This window comes from Apteryx mantelli, chromosome 17 (genome assembly GCF_036417845.1).
Source record: "Apteryx mantelli isolate bAptMan1 chromosome 17, bAptMan1.hap1, whole genome shotgun sequence".
Lineage (NCBI taxonomy): Eukaryota > Metazoa > Chordata > Aves > Apterygiformes > Apterygidae > Apteryx > Apteryx mantelli.
Genome location: NC_089994.1, coordinates 17178588 through 17200722, shown reverse-complemented (window position 1 = coordinate 17200722; position 22135 = coordinate 17178588). Strand labels below are relative to the sequence as shown.

At 40.6% G+C, this 22135-nt stretch overlaps 1 protein-coding gene and 1 long non-coding RNA gene across 2 annotated transcripts; one reads left to right on the top strand and one right to left on the bottom strand.

Annotated features, from left to right (window-relative positions):
- Positions 1-3: 3 nt before the first annotated feature.
- TCTN1 (tectonic family member 1) lies at positions 4-15350 on the bottom strand. Its single transcript, XM_067307069.1, has 15 exons — positions 15167-15350; positions 14025-14145; positions 11911-12041; positions 11012-11178; positions 10517-10604; positions 9549-9658; positions 6446-6466; positions 5630-5752; positions 4462-4587; positions 3996-4078; positions 3433-3573; positions 2986-3142; positions 1733-1858; positions 1260-1404; positions 4-673 (listed from the first exon to the last, which is right to left on the bottom strand). The coding sequence occupies exons 1-14, from the start codon at positions 15348-15350 to the stop codon at positions 1261-1263; spliced, it is 1722 nt and encodes a 573-aa protein (XP_067163170.1). The 3' UTR covers positions 4-673; position 1260.
- Positions 14961-20759, top strand: LOC106495689 (uncharacterized). Its single transcript, XR_001294480.1, has 3 exons — positions 14961-15027; positions 17380-17424; positions 20707-20759. It is a non-coding gene; the product is annotated as an uncharacterized lncRNA (long non-coding RNA).
- Positions 20760-22135: the final 1376 nt, after the last annotated feature.

Below are 22135 nucleotides of genomic sequence, written 5' to 3'. Positions count from 1 at the left end.
ACAAATGATAAGAATCTGGGCCAAAAGGGTCATTTCTTCTCTACAAGCTGAACGTTCATCATTGCTACATCTTTTCTTTGCCAACCATTCTTTTCACATTGTTAGTAGTTTCCTCATTTCTGTTGCTGCTTGTGCTGCCTCATTATTTATATAACGCTTGTTTCCAAAAATACCAACATACCACTCCTTTAGTTGACAATCAAATGAGCACCAAAAGAGAGGCAAATGAGTGCTGTCTTGCGTCAAACAATGCCTCTGTCCTCAACAGCAAATTTGAATTCTGATACTATATTCTCTCCTCTCTTCTTCCATTTACGTGTTCATTTGCAGCCTGCTGTGCTACAAAGTTCTCTCTGCTTCCACAGCTCATAAATCGACACATCGGAAGAATTAGGATGTGTAAGAACAGATGTAGGTGAGTGGACTGCTGGGAATAGTTAAGACTCCAGAAAAAACATTAGAAAGCATATTTTAAAGGAGCAGGCTGGTGTTTGAACAAAATGTGAACTTTTTCAGGTACTAGCAGGTCCCTGTGGTGAGAGTATTTTTAGCTGAAGAGCAAGTTTCACTGAGTGGGAATCTTAAAACGTGTCGACTGTAGGAAACTTCTCCAATCGATTTCAGTCAGAGCCAGCTGGAAGGGTCATTGAGCTCTTCTGAAAGTATCACTTAACTGTTCAAATTTTCAAAAGAAAGGTAGTTAATTAGTGGTTTGGGAAAAATAGCTGGAAATGTGTGGCTTACTCATCTATGAAAACAGATAAAGCTGAGGCCTTATCTAATAGTACATGATTGCTTTAATTAACAACTTATTCTGTGAACAGCAGAACTAATGAAGCCTGCTTTCCTATGGAGCTGTATTCTGTGCCCCCGTGCTTTCCCCCCTTCCCCTCCTGCCTCCACGCTGCAAGGCAGGCAGCTCTTACCGGAGCTAGTTCAAAGAAACATATGCGCTGAAAGGCCAGTCGCTGTACCTGGGCTGACCGGCCAGCTGACAGCCCAGCAGTACAGACATCCGTCAAGTTCATACTGCAACCTCTTCTCCTTGCGGCAGGAAACTCTCCACCAATGTTCCCCACGCCAAGTTTGTGAGAACCTGAGCCCTTTCTCCCTTGGCCAATTTTGACTCACTATATCTACACCTTAGAAGAAACTGATTGCCCAGCAGAGTGACTGGGTAAACCTTGCTTCTTTAGGAAACAGGCTAAAAATCAGAAAAAGCAGAAATAACGATTTTTTTTTTTTTGATGCACACTTACCTTAGACAAACGGAAAGAAAAAATCAAAGGGTAATTTGACATTAATGGTAGGCCGAGCTCTATAGCCTGGCTCTGCAGGTGAAGAAACATCAGTGAAAACAACAGAACTTGTTATAGGAATAGTCCTTTCTCTTCCTGAGGGAGGCTGCAATGAAAATACATGTGAGCATTAGCTTCAGTCTTCTCTTTGACTGCTTTTTGGGACAAGGTTAAATATTCAGATATTATCTGTAATTTTTTTTTTAAGCAGCTTCACATTTATTTCCATGAATGATGTATAACTTTTATGAGAAGTGTGTTTTGGCAAGCAGCCCACAGTTATGTTTGAGTTGGAACAAAAACCGGATGCAATACATTCTAACACAAAGTCTTACCTTTATCTAAAGAGATTAACTGGGCTGCTATCATACAGTTGATCCCTAAGCAAAACAAGCCATTCTTTTTATCTTAAATCCTGTAATTTAATGACATACCTGGTTCAATGTGGCAGTAGTGACAGTTGCTGTAACATTCACTATTCTGGCTTGTGGATTGACTAGGGATCCATATTTAGTCCACTTCACTTCTATTTCAAGTGATACTGGTATTTGGCATGAGCTCTGAAAAATGTTATAAATTCTCTCATTGTCCGAGTTGTACAGAGGTAACCACATTAATTATTCATCGTATTAAACTGGCAGAATGGCCCTAGAAAGCTCGCGCCAGGAGGTTACCAGAGCAACTAAGCCGTGCCTGTGCTCCGGACTGCTGCCTGTGCAGGCAGCACGGGTGCTTGCAGCCTCATCTCAGTTGCATTCCTGGAATTTCCCCACAGTTTTGAAGAAATTCTGTCCACTTTCAAAGGTGACAAACTGACTCTGTAACTGCACTTCAGACAGGACCGTTCTACCTCAGCAGTGCAGGATACATTTGGATATTAACTCAACTGGACTTTGGCTTGTAGTGATATTGCTGAGATGGTTCTTTTCAGCAGGCGGGCAGGAAGGCTTCCCTAATGGAGTTGATTTGTTTCAGTAATGCTGCTGGGACAGTAGGAAACCCTTAACCCCGCCAGGACAGAATGTTGAGGCCTACAGTCTTAAGTATTTTTAGAGATTTACTTTTCAACTGTTGGGTTCTGTTTACAGAAATAATTCATAGTTTAGTTGCAAAAGCATGTAAGAAACCTACATATAAGCTATTAGTGAGGGTGTGCTGTCATTCAGCCCACTCCAAGCAGCACTGCCTACCACCAAAAGTGGGGACTGCTCTGCATCAGGAGGAAAAAGGCTAGTGCAGAAGATGTTAAGAATAAACATGTTGCTCAGCTCACTCAAGTATACTCTGTTTTAAAGGACTCTTGCTCTTACCTGATATTAGAGCACCAAGTAGAAACACTGATTTTGTGAGTTCACTCTTTCAACCTCAGCAGTTGTGCTTCATTCCACCTGCAGAGCAAGACTCTAAGCTGTGGGGGTTGCTTCGTACCTCATGTGTTGCCTTGCTCTGTAGCTGAGGTGTCTGGATACCACCCTGATAAAAGTAAACTCTCTCCTTACAGCAAGAGTGTGACTCCTTGTTTTGGATATTCCAGGAGGACTTTCCCCCAGTTTATTTCTGCAAATTTTTTTTTTTCCCATGGGTCTGAGGGGATTAGGCCTTGCCTAAGCTGATGCCGCAGGACAGGTACAGATCTCAGGCGAGAGAGGACAGTGAGTGATAAGGGGGGCAGGAGAAGGGCTTTCACCTGTTCTGAAGTGCGGAGGTGAGTTATCGGCACCCAGTCAAGCACATCCTGGGCTTGAGAATTTCCAAATGAGGCCACGTATTCAGGAAAGTTTTGTCCCTTCAGTAAATCTAGGAGGGTTTGAGTCAAGAGTTGGCATTCCATAGCTGTAGTGATTCTTCCAGGAAAAAAAAAGAAATGAGTTAAAGCAAAATCCATTGGACTGGCACAATAATAATTTCTCCTTGCTCTCATGCGCTGCTTAAGCCTTCCGGCTACAATTGCTAATGTACACAATCTTTCCAAGAGAAAGACCATTGTTAATTAAATGACATTTCTTATAATTAAATACTCCACTCCCGATGTTCCTACAGCTGTATGAATGGCCCAGAATCTGAGCAGATTCTAAGGGAAAGGGTTGTCAGTGTGTTAAAAGCACTAATCAAGAAAGAAGAAGTGTCCTCTTACCGTAACTTACAGCCTGATACCATGTTATAACCAAATAATACTGGGGTTCTGGCTCCTTCTGCTGCCAGACAGTCCTGGTTGGAGGTACTTTGCAGAATGGTAAGTTGACCATATTTGTTACTATTCTGAATGATGCCAGATGTAATACACAGTTAAGGGCAAATTTAATACTTGATATATGTTATAAAGAAAGACTCCTTAGTCATATCGCTAAAATATATCTGAAAAATACTATAATAGCTCAAGACTCCTCTCTTACACAGTAAAGCAGCACTGGAGTATACAATGAAGGTCTAAACCTACCTCTTCTAAAAAGTCCCATGAAAGGACTGAGTCATTTGCTATTTCTGAAACACAGCCAGAAAGCACACTTTACTTTGCATAAAGAACAGATATATTCTATAGATGTCCATGCTAGAAAGTGTTTGTGAAGATGTACCAGAACAGTGCAAGAACCCTTTGTCTACCTTCTGCCATGATGATGGTCTCTTTTCAAAGGACTTGCTTTGTGCTTGAAGTTTTTCAACCTTGCTGCAAACCAAATTTCAACAGGAAAAGGATATCCTTGTGGCCTGAAGCCTGCTCTTACAGGCAGTCCAACCACATAACCAGGATTACCACTGAGAGGAACTGGCTTTGTATTTACCTGTAATGCAAGTTTACAGTCTTAGTTCTTATCCTGAACTGAAATTATTAGAAAACACAAAATATTTCAGGTATTTTAGTATTATTAACAGCCTTGAACAATGATAATAGTAAGACTTCTCTGTAAGATTGTAACAGTTCTCTAACATTGGGATCAGGCTTTGCTTTCACTGGGTACATTGTACAGAGTCACAAGCTGACTCTTCTAAATGTGAAAAACAGACTTTGGAGGCCCTTAATGCGCAGTTCTGAAATGCTGCCTCATTTGTGTAGCCAGTGCAATTTACATTTTACCTTGCTGCTACAATTGTTCTGATACAAGTTTAATAAGTTCTGTAATTAAATGTCTTTCAACAAGTCATCCGTAACATCTCTAGCAGTTACCTGAGTAAAGCTGATTTCAAAGCTCTGCTGTATTGAAAGAGCTTCTTTGGTAATTGCCCCCAAGACAAAAGAAGCAGCTGCTTCTATTATTTCTCCTGCTTCTGTGTAGGTAATATGGTAACTCACCTGAAAATAAAACATTTTGTATATTAATTAGAACAAATACATATGAGTATGAAACTAGCATAAAGGAATTTAAAAGTATACAAGTTGTTTCCTTGCTTAAAAACCACTCTACGACACTGTAAAGATGTAGTATATCCTCAGTTGCAGTATGGCAAGGATGAGTCCAGAGAACAGGAGGAACTGAAGTACTGTTCAGTAGGTAGCTAGTCACTTTACAAGTCTTTTCATTAAAAACACAAGGCTTGCCTGTATATCCAAAGTAGCAAACGCTTTTATAAGTACTGATACACAGGGACTGATTAGACAGACTTTTCCCTCCAGATATTGATCTAGCTTTCTCCTAAAGATTAAGGAGCATGGTTTGGAGCTATTGTTTATTTATTCTAGTTTGCCACTCATCTCCTGCCTGCCAAGGGAGAGAGTTTCAAGAAGAGCATGAATGAAGTGGTGGTCTAACCTGACAGACAAAAACATGACATCTCCAAAGAGGTTAGTATCCATATTAGCAGATTTAGGAGATAAAGGACATGATTGTTACCAAATCAAACCACTGATTAGCAATGGTCAGAAATGGATCTAAGATTGGAGTCTCTTTAAAACTGACTTCTTGGAAACTTTTTCTAAGCCAATGCTAATGTTCAGCTACTCAAGATGAAAAGATGATGTGATCTGCATGGTGTATTCCTCTGCCTCTCCCACCCATGTGCCTGAGGACATCATCTCCCAAGCATAGTAACTTAGATTCTAAACTCATCTTATTGTCTGTGATGTCATATACTCATAGTAGTAACAGAAATTGATTTTATCTTGTCTCTATGTATACTATGTATATTTATTACTTCCTTGCAAAACACAATGCTCTCTTTCACACCAAAGGCAGTGTTTCTCCTGTCGCATTTCCTTTAGCAATGTCACAATGTATGGAAACTGGGCAAAGTCTTTCCTGAGTCTTTGTAAGTTGTGAATCAGAACATGATTTCATGATTTGATGTATACATGCCTTCCATCCAACGTGAGGAGGAAAAGGAATGGGTATACTTACCCCAAGAACTATATTTATGCACAGTTCATCCAAAATTGTAGGGAGCCTGAGGACCTTACTGTCAAGTAAGGTCCGTATTCCATTCAGAGATCGGACAACTATGGACTGGACAGTAATATTAACCTGAAAAACAAATTCATGCCATTTCTGAATATTGTGTATAATCATTTTTGCCATTTTGTGTATTATTATGTTTGTGAACTTTGAATGACGGGCAAGTACTTTTATATCTATGAAAGAAGCCCAACAGTCATATTTTATACAGTTTATACTGTATTTTATACAGTATTTTATAAGTTTAAAACTGTTTTTTGTTTATTTGTGGGTTTTTTTAGTAAACATGCTTGTTCCCTGGACACAGTTATACTAGCCAGGTGCTACCATCACCTCTTTTATTCCTAGGTATTCATATTAAAAGACACAAGAAAGAGCTAGTTCAGGGTTCTCTTCCACGGAGGCTGCAGGCAACAATCCTTTAACAACTGCATTATTACATGTGTTGCTGAAGTTCAATGAGAGGTTCTGTTTTTAAGTAGCAAATATTAGCTAAAAGAGAGTTATACATGGAGGTGATGCATCAGACTTAAGTTTCAGCAGGCAGCATATTATCTTGGAGTTGCTAAGTATCATTACCGATAGGAAATGTGGCAATTGTGTTCTAATGCACATGGGTTTTTTGTTTCTTGTTTTTTGTTTTCATTTAAAGAGCAAGGACAAAGTCCCTGTTCTGGTGGAGTCAGAGGAATACTCCCACTGACTATAAAAGAGCAAGAATTTTACCCCCAGATGTTCCAAGTAAGACAGAAGGATACTTACCATCTGACTTGATTTTGGTACCTAAAGCAGAAAAAAAAGAACAATTTCAAACAATAGCAAAGATTTGAACTATTACAAGTAGTAGTTAAGGCTTAATTGCTTTGCCTGTTTAACTATCTATTATTACAATGACTTTTACTTTGTGGAAGTAGTTGAATATACACTATAGTATCCAGGTAGTGTGAAAATAACTGCTAGGTTTTGTGGCTAGTAGGCAAAAATCTTACAGTCCAATCCTCTTCTCCTTCCCCTGAAATATATGGAAAATTTCTTACTGACATCAGTTTTGCATCAGGCCTAACTCTGGCAACATTCCCAATAAATAAATAATACATTCAATAAATAGTAGATGAATCTAGTATTTCCCTTTGACACACTATTTGCAACTCAGAGCTAAGAAACACTGAAAAAGTTCACTTCCATCAGAAAGGCAACCTAAGAAAGACATCTCAGTTTTACACAATTGTTATCGTGTATCATATTGTTTGGCCTATTGAGGGCCTCAGAGAATACTGTTCCTATTACAGATCTGTGCAAAAACACTTGTAACTATTCATAGGCTGCCAGTTTAGGAAGTCTGCCAGGCTGTTCATACCCAAAGAGATAAAGAGCTATTGTTGACCCATTCTGATGGTAACAAGTCCATAGTTCGATGGTCTCTAAACAAAGAAATGAGAAGCAAGCATTCCCTCTGTTGTTATATAGTGCCTGGTTATGCACAGGTGCCCTGTTAGAAAATTTCCACCAAATTTTGATGGAAAGGAAGAAATGTCAGACCAAGGTCTTCAATCAGGGCTGCAAGATACTCACACACAGCACCATTTTGTCAACGGATTTATTTTTGTGAGTTCCCAACATGTCCTTGATTCACATCTTTGGGAAGGGACTAAAAGCATGGAGTCCAGCCACGAAACCAGTTCTGCAGAATTATGACATGATACTGAGACCAGGCTGCTTATCTAATGTCACGGCAGAGAATAAACGCCTGTGAGCTGGATGTGAAGGTGATGCAGGTAAAGTCTGCCACACACTGTCACATATTTATATCAATATCTGGTCTAACATCCTCAGGTGCAGCTCAGCAATCAGACGCAGCTGTATGGCTAGAAGCACTTGTAAAGACTAGACCTTGCCTTCAGGAAAACATGCTGGTTTTGACTGGGGAAGAGGGAATGATCACAGCTCCAACCAATTCTATTATCTGTGGCTGGGATGATGGATTTTGTTTCTGTAGGTCACTGGGAAGCCAGGTCAATGGTAGACAGCACTCCGGCCTCATGGCTGCCTCCCACTGAACTGATCTTCCCATAAGCCAGGGAGCCAAGCAGGGGCAGGCACTAGTGCTTTGCTCTGTCAGCTGCACAGTACTCACTGACCACATCGTGAGAAGCATCACAGTGTTGTATCTTGGTGGAGGGTACCAAGCACCCTAAACACCTCTTGACTCTGCTGGACAGGCCAGGGTAGCTAGCAGAGATGAATTACAACAATTACCAATATCTCCATATCACCCAAGCTGCCGAACCTGGCAGTAAGTATGGGCTGATAATGACGGGATTTTCTGAACGGAATTGCTGCACCAGTCCTCTCATTGAGAAGGCTGATGTGTTTTGCCATTTCTTTTGCTGGCAGCTCCACCTGCTGGCACTGGAGGAGCTCCCTGCTCTCCCCTGTGACCATCCTGTCCCCAAAGCCAACAGCCCCAAATTCACTTTTCTATAGTCATGTTGTCTCTTCAGCTCCCTCTGGGAAGGGGAGCTGCCTACAGACCAGCTCTTGTGGCTATCTGTCATTCTCCAGTTCTTGCACCTGATCCCTCCTGAACATCTGTTGTACTTTGGACAGGAACCTTCCTTCTCCCAAGCTGGGACATAGTAACTGGCAAATGATCCATGCATAACTTGGTATGTGGAGTTCCAGTGAGGAAAGAGAATACACTTCTTAACTCAAAAACATCCAGCCACTTGGAGCCTATCCTGGGGCATGCTTTTTCTTTTCCTGTGGTTCTACAGCCTCCAAAAACTCTGACCTTGGGTGCATGTAGAAACACTCAAAGCATTTCTGAGTCAGCAGTTGTTCCATCTCTTCCACAGCAGAATAATCAAAAGCTAAAGTTTGTAAGCCTTAGCTGATTTCAATTACATCCTCAAAGATTAGGAGAATGATCCCACCTGTGAGAGTGTGAACTACTTAGTGGAATTTCTGCTGCCATTGAGGGCTTTGGAATTTGTTAGGTGAACCAGAAGACCAGAAGCAGTCTTTAAGCAGTCACTTGTTATGGAGTGCTAATTAACTGAATTCAAATAAATATATAAATTAAAAATATTTTAAGGGAGGAGAGGATGCTGCTTCTTGTTGATGTCCATCCTTCTGGAGGGAGCCATCAAGTTAAGGTATTAGGTACCTCAGCTGTAATTCTGCATGCTTGATTTATTTTATCTTCCTGAACATATGTAAAAGGGACTTATTTATACAGAAGACATCCTCCAGTTCAGAAAGGAATGTAAAGATCAGCCATAGACTGGATTTGGTAGTAGGCTGGATACTAACAAGTTTGTTCTCAATGGGGTAAAAGGTCCTATCCTTGGGGAGGAGCGTAAGGAAGGCCTAGGACCTGGGGTGAAATACCTCACTATTAAAAATCTAGGCTTGTAAATAAGGCATGTATGCAGAGGATTCAACCTGCCAGGTTCTTAAGTACAAAGGTTTACCAACTCTTCAAAACCCAGACTTCCTAGAATTATGTACTCTGGTAATAGGCTCCTTAGAAGAGCTTAAACATGCACACTTGCATAAAACTGCTGCCATTGCACTAAGTCTATTAGCTCAGCAACACAAACTTGTATCTTCAAGACCATTATTTTTGTTGGCTAAGCAGAGAGCAATAAATTCTTCTGTTATCTAAGCTGGAAGTAAAAACATTTTCAAAGGCTTTGTTTATAAAAGTTTGTTGCACAGGAAGATTTGTTTACTAATCCACAACTTAGAATCCAAATGAAACACCACTTTTCTTAGGAAATAAAAGCTACTTCATTCTGTAGATGTAAAAAAAAAAAAGACAATACCATCTGTCAGCTATATGATGGTTTCAAATCATACTTACTGCTAAAATGCTGGAGTTAATATAGAACAGCATACTAACTGCTTGAATGGTGCTACACTTTTCCACACTTACTAATCTACTGCATTTTGTAGCCTGGTTTACTAAAAACCCTGGAAAAAAAGTCACAAAGTATTACTGAAGGAAATTAAATAGTAATTAAGAAAACAGAAACAAAACCAACATAAGAACATTAATTAAATGCAAAACTGAAAGTAAATGTAACTTCTACTGCAGATAAGGTTTTGTGTGTGCTGTAAAGCACGACATTATCTTAGATTGTCCAGAAATGCAATGAGACAAAACATTACTTCCTAAAAATAGATGTTTAATAAAAGCTACAGGAAGATTTGTGATTGCATTTTTAGAAATCTTGTAAGATTTTCTTTTACAAGAGACTTCAATTTTCCTATGCTCATCATCATGATCATTATGCTACCATATTTAATAATAACAGAGGATTTGGGAAGCTGCAGTCTTCTCTTTTTCTCTGCAGATTTTTAGGGAACTGCATGAAAGGTTAAAATGTAGGCCCAAGCCTGCAGGTCTGACTTGAGTTGCATTCAGGCTGTGAAAGGAACCTCATTGCACTAAAGGGACATCTTACAAAGACTGCCCAATTAGGTTTTGCTCTGTATAATAATATATTCCCTCATGGTGTCACCCTTGTATTATTTTATTAAGCCAGTTATGACAAATAGGTTCAGTTTTAGTGAAATAAACAACCCATTAACAATACTCACTAAGATTTACATATTTAAAGCTGCATGTTTAATCTACATGCAACAGCTTCCCATGTATATCTAAAAAAACCCACAGAAATAAAAGATATTTGAAAAACACTTGTTCAGAAAGCTTTATCTGAATTCAGCTGGTGTATGTGCTATTTTACTGACTGATTAAACTCAAGTCAGGAATAACAGGAGAATACTCTAAACCAAATAAACTAGAACTCAAATGCTTTTTCCAACCTGCAGGATTAGCGTCAGAGCACCAGGAGGAGACAACAGGACTAGGCAGTCTCAGAAATGCATCCACTGTCTGTACAGGAACACCATACTGCCAAATAAAAGGACATTCAAGCACATAGGTACACTTCAGTTCATGGAAAGCTTTAGAGCGTTTGCATTAACAGCAAATCTGAACAGCAGAAGCCTTTATTTACACTACAGCTCTCAATATTGCATACTTCTATGCACATCAATTCTTAAGCCATAGGCTAACAGCCTTCTTCATGTTTATAGTAATAAAACAGCTACTTATTTTTCACAGATCTAATGTAGTTCACTTCTGAAGTAGGCTAACACAAACTGTTGCATTTTACTCTGATATTTCCATATTTCAAGACCAAAATAAAGTTTGTCTGTTTGAGGAAAAACTACAGCTTCTTAAAAGCAGATGCAAACAATGCTCGCTTGCTCTGATATGGAACGATATAATACCGATTGCATAAGACCATTATTTACCTCATATCTGTATGTTTCATTTTCAACAGAAGAATTTGGAGAATCTGGGTTTATACTCCAGCTATCAAACTCAGTACTGAAAGTAGCACTTCCAAACTGTTTAAGCAATTGATCAAAATTTTCAGAAGTAGGCATTTCAGGGGAAATGAAGGAGAGAGCTTGTTTATCTGTCAAAACATTTTAAAGAATGAGATAACATTTAGGATACAAGATACAGAAAAAATATTTAGAAATAATTTTTGGGGGGGGGGGTTAAAAAGAAATAATAATAATAAAAAAAATCAATGACCAGAAAATACCAAAGGAGGAGGAACATTCAGGAGAAAAGCTAGGAGGTACCTTAATTTATGATTTCACCCTGATTCATGAAAGTACATACCTAAATCTAAGGAAAGAGGTAAGGCCCTTTCTTTTAAAAATCATGGTTTCTAATAGCATCATATGTTCCAAAACAAAGGCTTGCCAACTAGTACAATTTCCATGCTAAGCATTCAGATAAATACTGCACAGTCATAATTAAATTAAGAGACTAGAACACTAATCACTTCTCCACTTCTACAAAATTCTTAACCCCCCCAAATTTTTTCCCCCTTTTTGAGAAAAATGTCACTTTTTAACTCCATAGTTGCCAATGGAAAGGAAAATTTTATTAAAATTTGTAATTAAGCCTAGTCAGAGCCAACAGCATTCTTTCCACAGAGAAGACTAAGAAGAGTATCTGAGATGTTTTGACTCCATAGTTTCACAAGTGAAAGGATTACAACATACAGCTTGTGAGCATATGGAATAATCAGTTTTCAGACAGGTTTAGTTACTTTTAATTTTGGTCTGTCTTTTTGATACATAAAGATTACAAAAATAATAGTGCAATGCTTAGTATTGGCAAAAACTCTACTTACAGTTTGCAGCATGAATGCAGAAAACATTGGGATTGATTTGGTCAATTAATTTAAATATCCTTTCTGGTGGATTTGCTTCAACATCAAGTGAATATATAGCAGCTTTCTGACTGCAAAGATTGCTGTCACCTCTGTGAATAATAATAGTAAAATCAATGATCCACTAGAAGTTAGTATTAACCATACCATTTTAAAGTTATCTTCATGTGTTACGGTAGCATCAGAAAAGCACTAATGGGGTTATTCTCTTTTTAACACAGTTTGTATAGCAATTCTGTATCCTTTGAAGGCTTGTATCATTTTATACTGTGTGCTTAGAAACAAAAAAAACATCTTGGAGAACTCTTTATTATATCTAGCAGAGGAAACAGTGTGAAGAGCATCATGAAATAAGATACAAGACAGCCAGTGGTGAAGGGAAGAACCTGATAATAATAATACTAGTGTTAAGATGACAAGTTGGATGGGATTCAGACAGTGTGAGACACCACAAATGCAGGATGCATCACAAACTGGACAGCTCAGAAGCACTTTCATTCATATAAGACAGGTGGGAACGATGACCTTGAAGGAAGCATGACGTTAAGTCGGCCAGAAAAAGGTAAGTTTCATGGACATGGAATAATATTTACCTCTGTAAAAAGGCACAGTGACCTATTTGAAATGCATATAGAAGAAATGACAAGGTGAGAAACAGGGAGATGAAATACCGATCCAATTGGGTTGTACCAGTGTCTCTGATGTGCTAGAAATACACGAAGGTGATTCCTGGGAAACTGGTACTTAGGGCAGAGTGAGTCAAAATTGTCAAGGGCAGAAAGTGAAAAAGTGAAATGACTTTTAGAAACAGCTTCTTATGCATGGAGCTAAACTTTTTCATGAGGTGAACCATTTCTTAATAGGATCACATCCTAAATAAGACATCACTGATTTCTGCATCTTACAGACCACATAACCTCTAACTTGTGATCAAAACCCTATTAGTAACTACCACAATTATTCAAATGTGTATAAATCTACAAGTAAATAATGAGATCCAGAACACTTGTAGTCATTGAAAATGCCATGGATTTCTATGCAAAATGAAAATCTTACACAAAAGAATTTAGGAAAAAAAAACACAACTTGATTTTATGCATTTCTAGTTGACAAAGACAGAATAGTCACCTGAGACAATTAAACTGTCATTCAGGAAGGCGTTGATTAGACCTTTCTGATTTATATAAATACCTATAAATGGGTAGCAGTAGTCATTGTGTGCAAGAATAATAAGAAATGGCACTCGAGAATGACTGCTAATTCAAATTTCAAAGCACTGAGAATAAACCCTGGTTTTCAGATTGGCATAATTTATGCAGAAGGTAGGTTGGTGAGCTACACTTATTGTTCTGAGAAGTCACCAAGAGATTTTTACATTAAATTTTTACATTAAGATTCTGAAATTAGCTTTCTGAACTTCTATTTGAGAAGATTAAATCTGGGTAAAGGTATTTTCAGATAATTGTTTCTTTGCTATTTACGGTCTATCAGCATTTTTTTTTTGATTATTACATTACATTTTACTCTGAAGTGACAATGGCAGTGAGATAGCAAGTTGGACACTTGCTCATAAAACTAAGATCAGAGTTTATTCTCACAGTACTTCACTACAGGCCTGAATTGATCATGGTTCTATCTGATATAATAAACATCAATGAAAGAGGTTACTGATAAATTGCTGATGACCCACGGAGGTGGTCAAATCGTCCCATGATACCAGCTTTTTTAGCTTCTAGACACTGTTATATTGATTGAAGTCTAAAGATACATTATTCTTCCCCCTAAAGAAGGCAACACCAGCTAAGTGCCCACATACAGCAGAACAGTGGAAGAGGGGAAAAGCAAGGAGCACAGGTTTGGAAAAGAGGGAATGAGAAACTGGGGTGGAATGTCAATTTGCTGTTCTTCTACTCACTGGGGGCAAAGGACTACATGCCTAATGCAGGGGAGACTGATGAAAGCATAGTCAGCATGGTTGGGTTAGGAATTTGTAAAAGGAGAGGATAGAGTCCTTACAAATGCATGCGGCAAATAGGACGGGATTTTGTATTTCAGAAAACTATTTATTCACTTACGTGACAATAGGAACTGAACATGTAGTAAAGAGACTGAAATCCGCTGCACTGCAGTCAGGGTCACAGCAGCAATTTACATCACACTGCGCCACCAACAGATCACAAACACACAGCTTGGCAACTGGAGAAAAGATTTAAATTAGAATCGAATCTTAACACATTACAACACATACCCGAACACCTTCATTTTTCACCTTGCCTTATTTTGACAATGGTCAAAAGTCTATATCCAAATTCACATTTTTTTTAACAAGTTGTTTTTGAAAGTTATCTTTTCAAAGCCATACTATAAATCTGATCCTGTGTTCCCTGTGGAATCAAAAAAGCAATCAGAGTTGATAGGAATGTTGAAGGTATTAAAATATTATTCACTACTGCTGAGAAAAAAAGATACAAATAATGTAGCAATACTACGTTTGTTTCAGCTGGGTTTTGTGGGGGAAGAGAAGGGTTTTGATACAGCAATGAGAAGTCTGGAAGTATCAAACATATCCCAGGATACGGTAATACATTTCCCTGATGTTCCAGCATAACCAGAGCTGATTTCTTTAAAGTTGCTTACGTAGAAAATGAAGATCAGCACTCCATAGGCTGGATATAAATGAGTATTTAATCTTGTAACTACTGCTTCTTTCCTTTCAGTTTGACTTTTACACATTTCCCTGTGGCCCTCTGGATGCTCTCTGCCCACCTGAACTGTATCCAGCCAGTTCCCAGAATTTCCAAAGTTCTGACTGTTCTGTCAGCCGAATTTAGGATTGGAGTCTTTTGCTCACCTTGTAAACAAGGGAAGTTTAAACACGGAAAATGTGATTGCGAGGCTGTGCCCCTGAGAGCAGGGGCTTAAGTCTTTCCTAAAGCGGCATGCACTAGGACACGTCTGATTTGGCAGGTAATCTAGCAAAATGGAAGCGAGGGGCGACAACGCTGGGGAATCAAAGTTAAAGCTATCCGCTAACCGGCAGAGAGCGGGAACGCTTGCTGAAAGCTCGGCTCTGCTAAGGTACGAGCTGTGCCGCCACAGCGCCGCTCTGCACTGGCAGAGCCGGGCTGAACGAGGGGTCTCGGGTTGGGCGGGCCCGTGCCCGGCCCCGTGGGCATGCAGGGTCTCCCCGCGGGCCCGGCGCGGCGCGGGCACCCACCGTCCGTCACCGGGGCCGGCCTGCGCCCCGCCCGCGCGCGGGAGGCAGCGGGGGGCTCCGGCGGCGCCGCGGGGCCGGGCGGGGGAGCGGGTTCCGCGCTGGCGGCGCTGCGCGGCCGCGGCGGCAGGAGGAGGAGGAGGAGGAGGAGGAGGAAGAGAAAGGACGCGATTCTCAGCGCCGCCATCGTCGCCGCCATGGCCGCGGCCGCCCCTAGCGACGGGCGGGCGCCGCTTCCCCCCACCCCTCCCCGCCCCGCGCCGTTACTAAGGGAGCGCGGGGCATCACGGGAGGGGCGGGAAAGCCCGCCCCCTTCCCCGGGGCATCATGGGAGAGAGGCCAACCCAGAGCCCTGGGGCATCATGGGAAAGAGTTTGCCCCAGGGCATCATGGGAGAGAGGCCAACCCTGAGCCATGAGGCATCAGGGAGAGAGGCCAAGCCACAGCATCATGAGAGGGAGGCTAACCTGGAGCCCCAGGGCATCATGGGAGGGTGGTCAACCCCACAGCCCCAGGGCATCATGGGAGAGAGGCCAACCCAGAGCCATGAAGTATCAGGGAGAGAGGCCAAGCCCCAGGGCATCATGGGAAGGAGGCCAACCCAGAGCCCCGGGACATCATGGGAGAGAGGCCAACCCAGAGCCATGAAGTATCAGGGAGAGAGGCCAAGCCCCAGGGCATCATGGGAGAGAGGCCAACCCAGAGCCCCAGGGCACCATGGGAGGGAGACTGCCGCAGGCCCCACGGGACAGGCCGCCATGGCGGGCCCTGGCCCCGGCATGACAGGGCTGCAGCCATCCCCCCACGCCTCGCTCAGCATGGGGAGGCCGGGGGCGAGGCTGGGCACTACTGGAAAACCGTATGCAAAAACAACAACAAAAAAAAAAAAAGGCAGAAGAGGGTCCCCCTTGTGAGCTATAAAATCCTATGATTTATGTATTTATGCAACTTTGTTTTTAATAATCTGCGTTTCTTAAACTGTAATTTTTAAAGTATCCTTTTTTATTTTCTTTTGACAATGCTGCGGGTCCTTTTGGTCCTTAATGCTCAGTGCACGCAGTCATTAATCTTGACAGTACCTCTGCAGTATATCTGAGCATTTTTATACCAATTTGATAGTTGGGAAAACTGAGCTACACAGTGACTAAATGACCAAGGTTCCTTAGAGTTATCTCACGAATTTTAACATCCAGGCTTTGGGTCTAACCGGGAGACAACACATGCTTTTTAAAGTTAAACTTTCTGAGGTTTGTCTTTTGCATTATCTGATCAGAAGTGGCTTTGCAACGTTTGCTCCTGCATCGAAGCACACAGTGCATCATTACACAGGGTTTCTTATTTTTCGAGTCATTCCTATCATCTTGAAGAGAAGCCACCGAAAGCTTCATGACCACAAGGGGGCATGTTCTGTTTTGCATTTAACATATCTGGCTGTTCTCAGTGCCAGTCACAACATCTGAACAGGATAACTTCATGTTTGCATGCAAATTTAGCATGTTGGAGAGGTTCCAGGTTCTTTTACTGAAAACTGAAATAATTCCACAGTGCGTACAGCATCTTTGCCACTTCTTCTGTCTTCTGCCTGAGTGTGTCGTGCCTGGCCTGGGCAGACCACATCTCAAAAGAAGACAAGGTGAGTTAATTAATCTCTTTAGCCTACTCGGGTTTCTACTGCTCCACTGGTGCTGTACAAGAGCCAATTATTGACAAAAGTGCTGCGGAGTTATGGGAGACAGGCTATTGTCTGGCGCACACGGTACAGGGCTACCAAGGTCATTTTGATTGTATCTCATAGCACAGCTGGTAACAACTGCCAGTTACTTAAGATGGCTTTGAAATAGCTCCATATCGCTTGGCAAAACCCTGGAGTCATCCCTCCCCTTGGAAAGTCATCAGTGCACTAAGGACATGGTGACATGAAGGTGAGAATCTGGTGTACTCCACTGGACCTCAGACCTCAGGGTGCCTTAAATGCAATAACTGTCTGACCTGGGTCTCCATTCTACAGTCCTTCTGGTAAAACAAGTATAACCCCAAGTGACTGTATTTGCCTCCTTCCTAGAAGGAGAACTGATGTACTTTTTGTTCTTTTGTTTCTTTGCTGATTCTGAGATTACCTTAGTCTGATTCAGCTGGAAACATTCATGCATTTCCTTTCAACAAGGTCTCCAAAATCATGTTGCTAGGTTTTTTATTTTATTTTTTTTTTTTTTCAGGCTTGAAGAATAGCAGTGACTTCACGTACAGTTCTGTTTTAGAAAGTGAGTATAAAAATGTCATTGTGGGAGTACTTTCTGCTTCTCATTAAGACTGTGCCAGGACTGGCTGCAGCCACAGTGGAGACTATGTGCGTGTGTAGGGGAGAGGTTACATGGTCTCCTAAAAAAACAACAGGTATTTGGCACTGCTTTGTACAGGAGATAGGCCCAGGTAATAGACGTCAACCAAGGACTTATTCCCAGCTAGCAGAGTTAGAAGTCTTGCAGCTTCAAGGAGAAGAAGGAGGCCTTAGGCAGGGAAGAGCGCCTTCTGTAAAGAGGGCTTGGTTTCCTGCCTGCTGAAAGGAGAGTGAAGTTCTTTTCTTTTGTCACTGTAAGGTGAGTGAAGCTTCCACACCCATTTGCTTGAGGGAAAATAAAATAGATTTTGAAGTTTTTCTAATTGCTGTGGTGCTTGTTGTCCCAGCTGAGAGGCATTCCTGTAGGAAGGTGGCTGCTCTCTCCTCCACTGTCATGTGTTTGAGACCAAACATCTCCCTGGACGATGCTGACTTGGGGATTTACAGTTCCTTGAGCTTCCTTGACTAAACAGTTCCATATACTGCATGTGGTCAGTTAACAAGAATTAAGATGTTTTTCCTATCTGTAAGTCTTGTAAAATTTGAGACTTAGAATTTAGTCTGTGGGCTTGGAGGGAAAGTGGTGCTTAATTTATAGTTTTCTCCTCTGAGTATCATCACTGGTCATATCCTGTCTTCTGTTTCACTTGTGCGACTGCACTGTTGTCAGATGAGATAATTAATATCGAAGCACCCCTACTTGTTAACTTACACATTTCTAATGGATTTGAAATCAGTGAAGAGTTCTACTCCGCTGATAATGTGCAAGGGAAAATAGAATTTAATACATTTTTTCATCCAGAATGACTTTGCAAAGCTGATGGTGCACAGTGGAACAGGCTCCTAGATGAAACCCAGGCTATGCTAAAGTCTGTGAGTTAGTGCCAAACACAGATTGGACTCTGAACACACATGCACAGGAGTTGGATAAGTAAGAAGATATCATTTCTTACTGCATCTACCATTGAAATAGAATAGAACAAATGGGAAAGTGTTCAATAGCAAAGTATGATGCAATGAATCAGGTTTTCTTGTGACAGCTTGTGCAGAAGTAAGGGCTTTACTCAGTCAGACCAACAGTTCACCTAACCCCATCTCCAATACTGGCCATAAAAGAAAAATAGGGCAAGCATAGGTGTTGTGTCACTTCACTTTCCTCTTTATTATCGCTTTATTAAGCGAGTAATTCTGAATTTCTAAATTATGGGATATGATAGTGTAATAAAGTCATGAAGCCTTTCCAGATATATATACACATTAACAGAATGCAGTAAGTAAAAGTCTATGCAGAAACAAACACAAAGAAAATGGAAATAGGAAAAAAACCCACAAAACTTTGTCATACAGAAAAGAAAGGCATGCCAAAAATACATATAAGAGAAAACATTTGAAAAATCCTACCACCACAAAAAAAAAACTGTGTTAGACTTGAGAAGCAGGTTCCAAAGAGCATGCTCCACAGTGTGTAGGACAAGGTCAGGACATTAATAAATAAGACATGTTTTCCATCACAGAGATTTTAATTTATCCTATCAACATGAGTTAATAATTAAAAGGGCACTGTGATCCTCATATAGGAGGTCCTATAAAATGAAAATTCAAGCCATTTAAGACTCAGTAGATTGTTGTCTATTAAAACCATTTTAAAGGATTTATTCTATTACTACCTTAGTTATATTTTAAGCAACAAAATTTTGATGTGCATTTAAACATAATAGTGTGGCATTTGCAACATGTGGCATTTGTCTTTTATAAAACACTAAGATTAAGCAAAAAGCACTACTTACATTTCAGTTTCTCTCATCCAAGCTTATTTTAGTAATTCAGTAAGATTTTTTTTTTGCTATATAACTTTCACCATAGCCATTGCCTTTTAAAATTATTTAATATTTAAATATTTTAATTACTTTTACATATATGAAATTATTGCTGTTCCTCAGAACAAAAGATACTACAGTTTTCAGAATAGTGCACCAATATCTATCCTGAATGTAGTTACTAATATGCAAATCTTAGTGAGTAAACTGGCAAAGTCAATATGCTTCTCTGCAGCAGGGCAATGAAAGAAATTCTGCTCATGGACAGACTTCCTTTTGATTGAACAGTTTAAATTTATGTTTGGACATTTAAACTAACTCAGAGCAGGACTGGCTTAATAAAACTGGTCTTCATAAATTATGATGGACCAGATATTCAAGCTGTTTGTTGGCTGAATGTGTGCTGTTCCCACTATTGTATGATCTGCAGCATTTTGATAAAGTGTTTCTTCTGAACACACCACATAAAAGGCTTTTAATTGACCTCAGACAGGTTTTGGTGCTAGGAAATTTTTAGTAATAAAATGCTCAACAGTTAGAGCTACTATTGTGAAAGAGCTTCCCTAGGAAATCGTATCATTCCTGTTACTTTAAATTTTTAAAATTAGACAGAAGAGAATCCTAAGAGGAACAGTTTTGTATGTGCATTATTTGATCTAAATATGTTTTTTCAGTTTGATACCATTCAAAACAACTTTAACACTGACCAAAAGTCATAGTCACCATTAAACAACGATAGTTTGCATTTTATAGAGAAGCTGGATGACTTGGGTGAGGTTCTAAAAGAGCTGATGGAGAAACTGATACACCAAATAAATCAGCTCTCCCCAGATTTCACAGAAAGCTGGGATTTGGGAGGTCCAAGTTCCCCAGGGTGGGGATCTTCTGGCTCTGACTCTTCTCAAGATTCTTCCAAGTGGAGAGGCCTGATAATGTTGTCCTTTTCACACTAGTTTCTTGAACTAATATTACTACTCTGCTTGTGCCTTCAACAGTTGATTACATTGGACACCACTTCTGCTTAGCACTCCCCACTGCATTTATTAGTTTGTCTAAGCAAGCCTAGTGGGAAGAGTTCATTTTGTTTTGCAGCTTAAATGATGTAAATGGATCTTGGACTTTGAGTTGGGAAGATTCAACACAGCGGCAGTAACCAGGGGGATGCCCTTTGCCCCAGTTTTTGTGCCAAATTTGAGAATTTTAAACAAATATCACTTGGCAGGATATAGCCCATCTGGGTACGAGAATAATACTGGGTGAGACAGCAGGGCACATTTCTCACATACTGGGAGGGATTTACAAGGAGATTTATCAGTAGTGATATTGTACAGTGAGAAACAAACTCTGTCCTAATTCATTTAAAAATACTCTTTCTGTTTTTCTCACAGGAGCTCAGAATCTTCTGAATGAAAAACACTAGTATTTTTTCATCTGAGTAAAAGGTGTCATCGTGCAGGAGTGAAAGAGTTCAGCAAAGGTTAATTGTCACATAAATGATGTCTTCCTCAGCTGTCTGGGTAAACCTGAGTGGGTGAATTGGCATGGAGGGATTCTGAACTGCTAATGATGAACTGATGTTATATCCTGGCCTGGAAACCCTTCTGAAACAGTCATGCTCTGCCAAGTAGGTTTGACAGCCTTGCTCTTGCACTGAATTTCTCAATCTGTGAGCCGCGGCTGACTGGCAAAGTGCTACAAAGAGCGTCCCATCCTCCTCTAAGACACATGTGAGGAGACAAGAAAAATTCGCATTTAGTTGAAGTGAGGTAGGGGATTATAGACTGAGAAGCAACTCATATCAAACCAGTGTAGGACAAAACACCTTGTGCTGCTAACCAGAGCTGCCTCAGGGTACTCCAGCACTACAGGCAATGTTGAATTTTGCTGCATCAAGGGAAAAGGGTTTGAGTCAGGTTGGGCTTAACCTAGAAAGGACCTGGACAAGAAGGAGGAAGAAGGAAAGGGAAAGATAATGAGTGAACTGCATGTCTGTGTTTCCTTTTCCTGCTAGAAATATTGGAAGGGGTGCGGCAGCGAGGTCTGCTGTTAAGAGGAGCCACCTTGCAAGCGCTGTCTGTCATCCCACACGCCCTGGCTGGCTGCGGCACAGCACACCCTTATCTCCAGCCTGCTGGCAAGAGTAGTGGCAGCTTCTGATTTCACCAAAGCGGGCCTGGGCCTTCTCCAAGGTCTCTGCGTTGTCTTTCCCTACATCCTGAATAGCAAACGAGCAGATTAATTTTTGAAGTTTGGAGACAATTTTGGTTTTAGGCTGAAAGTTTTTGTGCATCATTTAAGCCTCTACGAATTTAAAGGCAATGAATATTTCCTCCATCGAGATAGACAGCAACTGAAATGCGTACTTATCCTATTATAATGACATCTCTTCGATATGAATGTTCCCAGTGGGTTGGGTCCAGGAAGTATGCCACGCAGCTTTTGCTTTCACTGAAGTCAGGTTTCAGGCCAACCTCTGCTTTATTCCTGTCTATTGTTTTGTTATTTACATACCTTTTTGATTATATAATGCGGTGGCAGCCGCTTTATGCGTGAGTATGCATAGGCTCTACATGAATTAACGTGCATTGTTTAGAGCTACTGTAGGAACTTGCAAAGCGCCGAGCCATTTTGCACAGCCACAAGTTGCGCAGAAAACCAATCTGCGGAGGATAAGGAATTAACCTTTTTGAAAAGGGTGACTCATTAAGGGGTTGGTGTGTTCAAGTTGTCCAAGTTGACACTTGAAAACCAACACACTCTGCTTCTCTTTGTTTATATATCACATTCTGATGTGGAATTGTGATACTATCCAGTGCT